Raw genomic sequence first — 13,787 nt, 5'->3', positions numbered from 1 at the left:
TGCATTTATCATACGTTAGTTATCGGCATCTGCAGATTTCTCCCGGCACTCTGTTAATACTCCCCACGCTTCTACTGTTGTACAAGTAAAACATAGTTTTTAACAATATCTATAGCAGCAATATCATTGCGTTAAAAAAAATCGATTCTTAAACCCCAATGTTGCGCCGCTGATAAGCCAGCACTGGCCCAACGTCTGTGGAGTATGTATTACTTAACTACCCTACAGTCACAGTTATCACACGAGCCTCTGCGTCCATAGCGCGATTGCCAAGGGGCGAATGGTGGCGGTAATGTGAGCATTAACACCCACACGGGTGCATGTGCCTCTTCCCCTTAATTGTCGCTCGGTACGTCAGCTTGTCCCCTCCTCTATCCCTATTACCTATTCCGTTTCCACCCCCTCTAGTCAAGCAGCTGCTTTGACATCTACAGGGGCGTGCGGAAATGAGAGGTTGGGGAAAGAGGTTTTGTTGGCTGTGGTGGAGGTGGTGTTAAGGTTTGGCGTGGCCCATCTGTGAAAGTTACCGTCGTACTGTGTGAGAGAGAGGCTTATACACCACCGTGTTTATTTTGTATGTGTGTGTTTAATATCACGTACTCTACGACACAATTTAAATAGAGAATAAACACCCGATCAAATGTCCCTTTTATAATGCACGTCAGTCAAATTATCATTCGTTATTTGAACCCGATTAGAGCCCCTTGAGACAATGCGTATGCTTCGTATAATATTTGATCTGAAATAAAGAACATTCTAGAAACCGGCACACAGGGACGGCTACAAATTGTAGGGGCGCATTGAAACTTAGGCAATAAATAAACATGCTAATTGCATAAACAAACCATAAACAGTACTGTATATACTGTATACAAATCATTGACTTAAAAACACACGCAGCAATGCATTCTTCTGCTGTGTAATTACGGATGTGAGTGGGTGTGAGGGCGAATTGTTGCTTACGGATTTTCGTTTATCGTATATTTAGGTGACGTGTATTGTCTGGTCGGTGAGCGCTCCAATTAAATGTTGTACTAGGTGTTGTGCCCTGTGTGTTGTGTCCTGTGTGTGTTGAGCCCTGTGTGTGTGTGTTGTGCCCTGTGTGTGTGTGTTGTGCCCTGTGTGTGTGTGTTGTGATCTGTGTGTGTGTGTTGTGCCCTGTGTGTGTGTGTGTGTTGTGATCTGTGTGTGTGTGTTGTGCCCTGTGTGTGTGTTGTGCCCGGTGTGTGTTGTGCCCGGTGTGTTTTGTGCCCTGTGTTTCGCATTTGGGGAGGAACACTGATTTCCGGTGCATCATTTTCCCCGAGAGCTCCGGCGGTAAATGCGTCATAGCGCACGCAGGGCGGAGCGGTCACAGCCGAAGGGTCCAGGCGTTTGGCACCCACTCACCCTCCCCAGCCAAGCCACACATCCATCCAGTCACTCAGCCAGCCATCCACCCCGCACACCCCGCCACCCCGCCAGCCGTCAGCCCATCCCTTCCTCCGACGAGTCGCTCCTACCCACCCACCCACTCACCCACCCTCCCGAGCTAGCCAGCCTCCACGCAGCGTCCCCGGCTCCACTTCTCCTGCCTCCTCCGCACAGCTCCGGGAGCACTCCGCCGTTCACAATGCCCGTACGAAGAGGCCACGTTGCGCCGCAAAACACCTACTTGGACACAATCATACGGAAATTTGAAGGGCAGAGTGAGTATATGAGCACAGTGCGCGCGCATCCAGGACCTTGATGCGGAGATCGGGACACGACAGGACAGACAAAGCGCACGCGCGTGTGTGTCCGTGTGGTTTTGTTTTAACACCAGTGCAAGCCGTACATCTGTCGCCTCCGCCTGTCTATTGTTTATGAATACTGTGTTTAAGTCGTGTATATGTATTATGTAGCCTTAACAGTTTGTATTATTTTTTGCCAGCGTGCAATCATAAATGAATGCACATTGAGAGATGAAAAGCATTTGACACTAGCCGCTGCCGTTTTTTTACTTGTTGATTGGTAAACCGCTATAACGTTGGGGTTTTTTTGTTCATTAGCGCATTGTGAGGGCGCGTTTGAGAGAATATGCGTTCACCCGGGTATTGGTATTGACTCGTAGCGTATGGACTTCTGTCTCCAAAATTATATTCCTGTGCATCCTGAGTTGTTATAACAACGCGCCCTTTTATAAACGCCACGCCGTCTCACAATGCACACATTGCTACCCACAAATGTTGATGCCATGGAAATGCAAACGTGTTTTCTGCATCATGCAAATCCAGTAATTACATTACTCACGCGTAAATTCCTCGCATACTCGATAGTGTGTGCTTTTTCTGAGGTTTAATGTCATTTACTACAGAATTTGTATTCTTTTAGAAACGTGAAGGAACAAATTTTCGTGAATAAGATATCCTGATTTAAGCGAGTAATAAGGCTAGTGATTTGGTTTTATTGCAGTGTTAACGCATTCCTGAATTCCTGAAGCAGGCAATTTGAGTAAATGGAATTTTACATCAATATTTGATGGAATGCTGGAAATATATCCGTGCAATTTGTGAGTAAATTAAATAATAACCATTATCGAAGATAATACGTGATAAAAATGGATCCACATTTGAGCATCACAAAGCCATGTTACTTCAAAACATATCCTGTATTCATAGCAATAAATCATGCGTCCATAAATTAATTACCTATTTCCCATCGTATATCTTCCTGAAGCTACAATTGAATCAAGACAGTTTGGAAATGCATATCTGAACGTCTATCTTACCATCCCACTAGAGTTATTATTGAATGGAGAGTTGCCCAGAAGTGTGGAATATGGTACTTCGTCATTTTAACACAATTCTCAAGACATGTATCAAAATAAATGTGGAGGCATGATTTGAGGAATCGTTTGAATGTGACAGTTGTTAGGCTTAGCAGTTATGCGCCACTTCACAAAGTTTGATATCAAAAGCTCGAACAAAAATTAGAATCCTGCACACACGAGATTTTGCTGTCCTATGCAATAGGTAAAGGTGCAGGTGAGCAATTTATTGCTCACGTTATTGCTGTAAGAATGTCCTCCAGTAGAGGGAGTTCTAGAGAGCCCCCGTTCGAGGATACTTCACAGCTGGATTAAGGTCTCCCAACGCCATCACCAATCCTCATGGTGTCATTGTACCTTATACCTATCGGGCTCCTGCACATGAGCTGATCTCAATCTCATCACTCTCTCTCCGTGGAGGTTGTCCTCTCGGGCGTACGCTCTCCTTTGGCTAGGACTCATTTGTGTTCCGCCCAGGGTAAACTTACTTTTTTTTAAATAATCAATGTGACGTCTTTAATTATCATATGTTCTCAGACTTTTCTGTATTCATATGTATGAAACTTATCAACGGTTTTTATTAATTTATAAATGTGTATCCATATATGGGTATACATGTATGCTGGTGGAATGCATGCGAACAGATATTTGTAATCCTTTGTGTATATGTATGTATGTATAACACGAAATCATCATCAGTCATGCCCTGTGATGCCACAATCAATCTCACTCCTACACACGAGCTGAACTCATCCTTCTATTTCAATCGTGGATGTCTTCTCAGGCGTGTGTTTATTTTACTCCGGCAGTCATTCTCCCACCAATTTCAACCATCGGCCATCACCTTCCTCAGAATGTGTTTTGCACGAGCCCACTTTCTTCACAGTTTATATAATGTTTCTTGATTTGTATTTGTTCATGATCCATCTGCTGCTGTTTTTGTCTCTCAATGCAATTCGAAGCATGCGTCTCTCTATGCTTCTTTGCAAATGTTAATTTTTGTCATCCAAGACCTAATAATTTACTGAACACCGATTCTGTTTCTCCATCAGTTCTCAACCATTGATACATTGCCTATTCCAAAATATAACTTTACACATTTAACTGATCATTTAGACAAGCTACCTACCTACATGTGAGGGATGCTGCCCTGGTGTAATAGTTATCACAATGCAGTTACAATCCAGAGGTCGCCGGTTCGATCTCCCAGCACAGCATTTGAGGCCATGGGGAAGTTTCTTGTATTTCCCCTCCCCCCTCCCACCCCCGCAATATCTGTCCTCCCAACAGTATTCGTGGTGAGACAATGTGTGGAGGCTCCCACATCTTTCAAGACATTTGGCCGGCGTGGAAAAGTAGGCCAAGTACCCTCTAAAGAGGCTCTCGAGAGCTCCCTCTAGTGGAGGCCCTTCCACCGGCAGTAGCGTGAGCAAACAATTGCAGGGCTCCACCTTTACCGTTGACATACATCTGGGTGAAGAACAGTGGTCCCAAACATCGTACGTGTACCTCTGAGGGATGCGCTTGACATCTCTAGGGGGTGCACAAAACAATATCACGCAATGGTGGTGATCGTGTGGGGTCTGGTCATGTGGTATTACTAGACAGTGTTTTATAAATGAGTACACATTTTGCGAATTATTGTTGAGTTATAAGTATGAGCTAAATGTCAAAGGTGTTAATTACTTGTAAATGTAATTGAAATGTAACTTTATATTATGTAACTATTTGAAGGATACACTGGGAGGGGTACATGGATAGCTGAAAGGGCTGGCAGAGGTAAGCGGACAGTAGACACATCTGGTAGGGGGTACACAATGAGAAAAATGTTGGGAACCACTGGCCCGCAACAATATCTAACGACTTCTATTATCAACCTTCCCATGCGTGTGTTGTGTTTTTGCAGATCGAAAATTTTTGATTGCAAATGCCCGCGCAGAGAACTGCGCCATCATCTTCTGCAACGATGGCTTCTGCGAACTGTGCGGCTTCTCGCGCTCCGAGATCATGCAGAAGCCGTGCACCTGTGACTTCCTGCACGGCCCGGGCACGTCAAAGCTCTCCATCACACAGGTGGCGCAGGCACTCGTGGGCTCCGAAGAGCGCAAGGTGGAGATCCTCTATTACCGCAAGGATGGTAAGCGGGAGCATTGCTACGACTGAACGTGCGAGGACGACAGGGCGTCATGAAATCGCTCAGTTCGCTCTGGGATATTGATTCATGGGCCAAAAAAAAGGCATGGAATTATTATTTTGCAGGTCCAGCGAAACAGAAATGTTTTTTGGCCTTTAGATTTTTCAATTTTTATTACACCATTTTTTTCTCAGCAGGACTGATTGATGAAAGCTGTACTTTAAATGTTCATTTATGAAACTGCTTTCAAATTGGTATTTTTGTTCATGCTTTGATGAATAGACAGTGGCCCATTTTTCTTGAGATGTTGACATCAGTATAACACACATTATTATTTATTCACATTTCATCTATATATATAAAAGGGAAATTTGTGAATATGTGTGTCTGTTCGAAATGTTTCGCATACTTCCCGACATGCAACAAACTTGAAATTTGGCATGTGGGTAGCTTCCAGACTGTACACAATGCAAAACGTATTGGGGTGGGGGGGGCGCAATAATGTATATATTTTGCACGGCAAGTGAGCGGTGACGTCACATCTGTGATGTCACCCGCATGCGGCAGCGTCACGCAGTGTGCCTACTGACGTCACGCACCCCCCCCCCCCCCCACAAACCCTCCGCGTAGGCCGTGTATCACGCATTTTCTAAGTCAACGCGACTATTTTCAGCTCGCTCTTAAATATAAAACTGAAAATACACCTGTTTGTGTGAAGCAGAAAAAACTCTCGAACGCTGAGATCTGACGTCATGAAATTACGCTGTCTGGAATTTTTAAGGGAACGCGACTATTTTCAGCTCGCCGCGTCATTCCCTTCCCGAGTTGCCTAAATCGACCTTACGTATAAGTGGGTTAAGGTTGGATTTTTTTGAGTGAAAAACATCCGATTTAGTTTAATTGATTTATTTCGGCTTTTTTCTTTCTTGCCAGCATCAAACTTTTTCAGGGTTTTTCAGTGAAATATAAGGGAATATGAAATGAATCCTAGGCAAGAATCCAAGTTCCGGGCAGAGCCGGGTAGTAAAGTTAGTTTACTTATATGGTTGAGCTCATTTTGCCTTGCTGTGGAGGTGTCCATATTATCATGATTGCATCTGCCTTGAATTTTTTTTACGTATAAGGAATAGTCACCAAATGCGTCATGGATTTTTTTCTTGCGCAAAGAAAGACTTCGGAATCTGAGAGCCCTAAAGCCACATATACACATACGAGGAATTAACCGGGTAATGTTGCCTTTATCCTTGCTTGTTCATGACAGATTACTTCAGTTTCCGTCTATGGCCAGAAAATATCTCTTGAAAGTGGGCAGACGTGCCATAAAGTGGCTCTAATTTAAGCAGTAATTTGTTGTTTTAAAACGCTGCATACAACTTTATGTTACCAAAATGTAGATCTTTGGGTTCCGTCACCTGTTTTCCAATCATTTTTATGTAAAAGGGATGTTCTATATCTTTGGTTTCACATCTGGGTTTTCAAAATTGAACAAACACATTTTAAAAAATGCAGCAGCTTTGGTTGCAGCAAGGACATTACTCAACATTCATGGTTCAGGAGGAGTGCTGTAATAGCTGGGCTTAAACTCATGGCTTTGACATGGCAATTGCCTTTATGTCAATATCTTGAGTATGTCGGTCTGCAGGCAGTGACAGCCCCTATTTTTTTACACAGCACTAACAATACACAAGACCTTATGGGCTAAGGGCTGCCTTAACCTAGAATCTTGCAATTTGTGAGGAAGTAGTGTGTGTTTGTACATTATCATTCGTGTTGCAGAAGTATTTAACATTTTGTAATAAGATAAAATAAAATGTCACGATGCACAAAACTGTATAGTGTGTGCAAATTGGAAGTTATGCAATAGTTAGTGTTGTGTTTCAAATATATAATTGTGTAATGTATCTATTAGGATGAGTATAAAATTGCATTATATCAATGTCTGTAGTTAAAACAGACTGCAGCACTGCAAGGTTCATGTTGCTTGGGAGAATCCATGGGTGTGTTGCCAATTTTGCTACAATGAGCCTCCGTAACACCCTTAAGTGGCCATGTTTACTTGGTACCAGAGGTGTGGACTCGAGTCATGTGACTTGGACTCGAGTCAGACTCGAGTCATGAATTTGATGACTTGCGACTCGACTTGGACTTGCATAACAATGACTTTGTCCCACCTATGAGATGTGGACTCGAGTCATGTGACTTGGACTCGAGTCAGACTCGAGTCATGAATTTGATGACTTGCGACTCGACTTGGACTTGCATAACAATGACTTTGTCCCACCTCTGCTTGGTACCACTGAATTCACCCTTGCATCGATATGATTCTTTAAAAAATAATCGACAGCACTTAACACAGATATGGGGCAACACTCTTCATTATTTTAAGACCAGTAATTGCAAAGCCATTTTTTTATACTTTCTGGCACACAGTCTGTGATGTCATCGCTGTAGGGCAAATAATTTCTGGACGGGAATCCAGACATTTGGAGTGGCTCAGCTGTAGCGTGTGGTGTGTACCGTGGCTTCTTTATTGTTTCCCATTTTCACGCCGCACATACAAGCAAGTGATTATTTAACATTTTCGTATATGTAACGATGCATAAATTAATCGAGTAAAATCAGTTATTATGCATGGCACCATGCATGTAAGTAACAATGATTTACAATGTGTGCAGATTATATGTAAATTTGTCAAGTATATTAATAGAACAAACTATAAGAACCTAATGAGACAGAAAAAAACGTGAAACAATACAAGCGCAATGGTAAAAGCAACATACAAATATACGTATTAGATTTTTTATTGAATCGGAAACCCAAATGGTGATAATTAATCAAATCGCCAGCGTTGTTATTTGTTGTTTAATTGATATTAATTTAAAAATAGTACTCATACATTCCTAAAATGTGTTCCTAGAATGTTAATCTTAATTGCACCCCAGGCATGCATTGCATTGTTTTGAAACACACAAGGACAAATTCAGGCCCATACTCAAACTGAAACCACCTGAGTTATGTACGTATATGTATCTTTAACTTCTTTCACACCGTACATAGCCAATCGTACTACATTGCTACCCTGTCATATTTTCAATTCATTCTTTTTTTAAAGCGGTCATCCTTAACTATTGTGGATCCCATAGCCTAAACGCAAATAAGGGTTTCCTTGAGCCTGTTAGTAAGGGGTGGAGGATCCTGTGACTCGTGGGCCGTATCCGGCCCACAACTTCATTTCATCCGACCCACGGCCACGTGAGGCCCTGTCACTTTCAAATGGCACTCAAACGACATTTATCTATTTACTGCCAACGTGTTAGGGCACGTGTCTGCTTCAAAACAGCGAGCCGACTCCAATGTGTTTTTGTGAGAGGTAAGCGAGCGCAGGTCTCGCGTTCGTGTGGTCGAAGTGAACCTTCGTAGTGTTGCTGGATAACGTTCAGGTGTGTGTTCGTTTGGAGCCTGCCTAAGGTATTGAAAGTCCTATTCGTATCTCGGTAGCACGTAATACAGGTAGACTGAGTTATGCATTCGTGTGTCACACATTCCCCAACACATGTGCACCTGAAGTATCTGACCATGCTCAACAGAACAAAACAGAAACGCTACATGAAGTGATAAGCACGTGGAGTCTTGGCAGATAGTGATAGCTACACACGTATGTAGTATGTTGAACTTCTTTCCCACCGTACGTAGCCAACCGTGCTACTCGGAGGTGAGGAAGAAGGACAATAAACTAAATACAACAAAAAAGAAACACCACTGGCAATATTAGACTAAAACAATTAAACTTTTATTTTTTATTTTACCATTTTCAGAAGCGATCTGGCCACAAATGATAACTCAACGAAGTGGCTTATGTGGAAAATTATAGCAGCCAAATACTCTAAATTAATGTTTTTAAATGTGTAGGGAAAACCAGAGGACCCGGAGAAAAATGTACACAACCATGGGGAGAACACGCAAACTCCAAACAAGCAGGTGTCAGGGTTGGGATCGAGCCCACGACCTCCTATACACCAGGCGAGGCAGTTAACATCTCTTCACCGGGGTGCCACAATATTGGTAATGTGGGGCCCCTGCTGGTCCCAGCATGTGGCTCTGTTTGGAGGTCAGAAGGTTACTCCAGTTCATAGTTTCTTGAAGGATCCTTGTGCACTGTCGGCTGCAGTGGTGATATTTGAGACGGCACATTGTTATAATGATGTTCTGTACTTGTCGCGTCACCAACGCTGACTGGCGTGCACCTGGCAAGTGAACCTTGTGGTATGTGTAACCTGGTGGCGTGTATCCCAGTTTCGTAGCATGATGGTAATGACATATAACTGGTATTTGTTAATAGCATTCAATTTCCAATAGTGTTGCTAGTGCTGCTACAATTCTAAGAAGAATATAGAATGTTGTCTGGCATAGCTGTTTGACTAAATAATTTCAATTTCATGATTCACATGTCCTACATTGAGACACCCCGTCATTGCATATCTTACGGGTGAAACCTGCAAAACATTAATCTGGCTCTTTGACAGGCATTAAAAAAAGAATCATCACTGATACAAAATTATAGTGATTACTAGACAAGTGTAATTAAATTGCTGTTCGACATTGTTGTGATGGTCGTGCTGTTACACTGTGAGAATACAAATTGAATGCTGTAATTAATCTATCCAGTATGCAATGGTGAAACTATTATTAGCAGTAGGTTCACAAACTTGTTAATGATAATAATAACTATTATTAATAATAGTTTCAGCCAATTCAAATCCACTATAGGATGTAGGCCTCCCCATGCCAGGTCGATTATGGGGTAGTATAATTTTTGACGTGCTTCACTATGCTGGTCAGTGTGGGCTTGTGAAGAGGAGGGGGGCAGGATAGGTTCTGATGTCACTCGACACTGATGTCAACCATCGCCCGGAATTGAACTCATATTGCAGGGTTCATAGTGTAGCGCTCTAACCACCGTGCCACCACACCACCCTACATTGCATAATTATTGTTTATCTACCAAAATGCGACGATCAACCAGCACAGTAGAGCAACAGGACTCCCATTCACGGATGAGTGCGAATCCCAGCCAGGATCGACTGCCCACCTGGTGAGTGCACCAAGCAAAGAGATATGTCAACAATTGATTCTGTGTAGGCAAACCGGTTTGCTCCATAGGAATGTGGAATTTCACTGACTTGCTCAATTTCCGCCAACACTGCTCAATCCTCATACTGGTAGGAACCTGCTGGTTACACCAGCCCACAGGGGATTATTGTGTCCGTCTGTCCGTCGTGCATCCAAAAATGGGAGGGGATGGGCTGGGTGGGGAGGGTGGGGCTGGGTGGGGGGTGGGAGGAGTGGGGCTGTGTGGGAAGGGGCTGGTCACCCCGTGGTGCCCTTATAAAACTCAACGTTTAATCTACTCACGCCGGCTTGTGCCCGCCCTCACAGTCGGGCATATTGTGTTAATTTGTATGTGGCACAGCCTATTGTACTAACTATGCGTCTTAATGGGACATCAGGTTTGTGAATCTTTGGTAGCCCATAAAGTCTTTGTGGTATATTTACGCGATCTAACCCAAAGCAAATCTGTGTTATGGATGATATTGGTCGCGAAAGCCTACGTGGAAATAGCTGTATATTTTTTTATTTAAAAAAAATGTTTAATTACTTCATGAGATAATCCCCTGTTTTAATAAAGGAATATATCAAACTTGATTTGAAGTTTTCGTGACTGCAGGAATCAATACTAGATCACGACGTTACGATCGCCACACAAGCAACCGTCTTCAGATGGGAGTGAGAAACAGGCTGCTGAAACAAGTCCTTATATATGAGAGCCGAGAGGGGGGGAGGAGGGGGGTTGCCACATCGGGCAAGAGGGTGGGGGCTGGAGCTTTTGCTGAGGAGGTGGCCATTGTGATCTATTTTTTTTCTACCTACGTGACTTTACCGAAAGAACCAGAGAGAGTAAATATATCAAAATGTAACTGCTACCAACCATCACATAACTATCCATATGTGACCACATCTCAAGATGCGTTGCTTCAATGTAAATTTTCTGTTATTCAGGACATTTGTGAAAGTGTACATTGTTGGTTTAGATTGCTGAAGATAGCAATGTTGTATAGCACTTAAGTACACATGCCTCCCCGCATTAATTTAATCTCAAGACTTTCCTACACTATAAATTACTCCTGAAAAATGTAAATCCAATATTTATGTAGCTGGGATTCTCACTTGCGTGCTGTATAATAGTAATTATAGAATTTCACATGTATGGGATGAATGTTTAATGAGTCCTCTTTGCAGAGGCTATTCAGACTACGCCACTACTGATGCCATATTTTGCATTGTTATTGGCAGGAATTATGCATCACAGTGCATTTAAATGATTTTATGATTGCTAAGTAGGATGCTCGTTAACACAATAAATAATATACACGAGTGCACTTTAATGGGTTGTATAACCATTTCCTTTGGTATGGTGAGAAAATTAGGCAGGCCAATGAAATGTGTATTTCTAGATAAAATTTATAGGAGACAATTCACGTAATTTATATTCTGTATGTGCATGAGAGTTCTGCAAAATAAATGCAAATGTATAATCAGGAAATATCTTTGTTTTGGCAAATGAAAGAATATATAACCCCGTACTTTATAACACTCAGAATTATGCCACTTGTTTCTGTCAAGCACGAGTCACGAAAGTACATTTTCTTGAATTTAATTAAAGGAGGGGCACATTGACACAGTGGTTATCGCACTGCATTCGGAACACATTGCCCTGAGTTTGATTTCCAGCTACGGCTGACGTCAATGGTGAAATCTGAACTGGTTCTGGTCTCTCCCCTCCTCACACTGACCAGGATGAAGTATAGTCAAATAACCCCCATGACTGGCACAGTGTGAGGAGGCCTTCACCGAGCAGTGGACTGTAGAATATTATTATTATATTGTGATATAAAATCACATTGACAAGCCATTTTCTTTTTCCGACGAAGTTATGTTAGTGTAATTTGCTTGTTCAATTGATTAAAGATGTATTTATTACGCTATATAATATATTTGAGGTATGCCACTTCAATATACAGTATTTCAGTGTAGGTAAGTAAGTGGGCTATGTGGGTGCAAGGCTTACTCGCAAATGGTGTTACTAAAACAGAACTAGTCTACCCGGCCCATGCATCACTGTTAGTAATGTGCTGTTTCAGAAATGTCACCATTTTAGTTGTTGAGTACATTCACACAGTCAATTCTGTTTGCTTTATTTTATTAGTCTGCAAGTCTGGGGAAAAGAAGAGAGACTGGAGTCAGAATAGGAGGGGGCATTACTACATATCATGTGGCTACAATATATTAAAGTCACATGTAGTATTGCAAGCATGAATGCAGTACAATGTCAAACAAGTGGGTTGTGAGTATGCAAAAGATGATTAACATATAATTACTGCAGTGAACTTTCGGGGGGGGGGAGGGAAACAAACATATATGGGCGAATTAAGGTCATGGACCTAAACAATTAGCAAATTTATTGCGTTTATAAACACTGAGAGTGTAATTCCCCATACTGGTGCGTGAGTGGCCAGTTTGATTTTCAAACGCATTTTGAGCTGATGAAAAGCATTATTTTTTTAACGGAACCATTGAACAAAAACATTAATTATGTTTTCGCACCTTCAACTAGAAATGGCGTGGTGAATGAATCTGTTTTTGCCCATCCAATGTGCCGATAAAGGAACCCATGATTCTTTTGTTCTGAAGTGCTAAAGATGTATTTTTGGGAGGGCTATAAATAGGTGACATTATCTCTCATGCCGGCTGGATACTTGATGGACTGACTTAAACCAGGCAACCGTAGTGCTGGTTTTGGTGGCAGAGACTTCAGCCGCCTCCAGAAATTTCCATGCAATTTTCAAACAGTTTTTATTATCCTGTCTTTGTTTAATATTGCATATCCATGTTAAATGACCAGATAAACCAATACAACAAGCTAGAAAAAAAACTGTCAACAGTACTATCATGCTGCGGAAATTCTGTATTTCTTGATTTTTAATTTAATTAAGGGTATGCTTGGAGTATTTGCCAACTTATTGTAATAGCAATCCACTGCTGGATGGAGGCCTACCGCACACAATTAGAATTTGTTTGACCAAACTCCACCACTCTTGTCAGTATTTGTTTGTAAAGGTTAGAGTGGTGGTATAGTGGGTGCCACATGAGTTCCATTCCAAACCATGTCTGACATGAGAGGTGAGTGATATTGTAACCAGTCCTGGACACCCCTTTAAATTTCCCACACTGACCAGTATAGTCAATCAACCCTGACGAGTGACATACGGGGAAGACCTTCATTCAAGATTAGATTGGATAATTATAAGATCTTCTGTGTATACCAGCACAAGGTGGACATACGGGAATTAATCATCCTTACAATCTTGTGAGTGAGATTAAAGACTGAGTTGAACCAGTTCAATACAGTGAATGTGGTCATGGCAGTTTTATGTCAACTTTCTTACGAAAAGTATAAATTGTGATAGTGTCCTTTTCAGGGGAGGGAACATTTTCCTTCCTGATGGCCGAATAAGACTTTCAAATACCTTTAGTAAGCCACAAATTAACAAACACATCAGTCAGATCTCTCGCTCGAAGAAGCCCTTAACAGTGCCTTGAGTGTGCTAAACCTAGAATCTGGATGTTGCAGATAAGATGTTTGCAGTGACAGATAAAAAACAATTTACATTTCAAGGTTGTAGTCACATGCAGCCTTGGGCCATATGAAATGAAGTTACGGTATGGCCTATGGGAGCCAGCCGTATGGTTGCCACCCCTGACCTTAACGAAGACAATTTTCGGCGACCACACCTTTACCATGGCCGG

General features: G+C 42.1%; 1 protein-coding gene across 1 annotated transcript in view; it reads left to right on the top strand.

The window, feature by feature from the left end:
• The first annotated feature begins 1,531 nt into the window (after nt 1-1,531).
• LOC144940961 (voltage-gated inwardly rectifying potassium channel KCNH2-like) overlaps nt 1,532-13,787 on the top strand; it is a 146,327-nt gene continuing 134,071 nt past the window's right edge. The window contains exons 1-2 of the mRNA XM_078867454.1: nt 1,532-1,688; nt 4,695-4,925. Coding sequence (XP_078723580.1) covers nt 1,613-1,688; nt 4,695-4,925 — 307 coding nt within the window. The 5' untranslated portion in view covers nt 1,532-1,612. The remainder of the gene's footprint in view (nt 1,689-4,694; nt 4,926-13,787) is intronic.

This window comes from Lampetra fluviatilis, chromosome 2, assembly GCF_964198595.1.
Source record: "Lampetra fluviatilis chromosome 2, kcLamFluv1.1, whole genome shotgun sequence".
Lineage (NCBI taxonomy): Eukaryota > Metazoa > Chordata > Hyperoartia > Petromyzontiformes > Petromyzontidae > Lampetra > Lampetra fluviatilis.
Note: the sequence above shows the minus strand (reverse complement) of the source record. Positions and strands in the feature narration are given on the sequence as shown.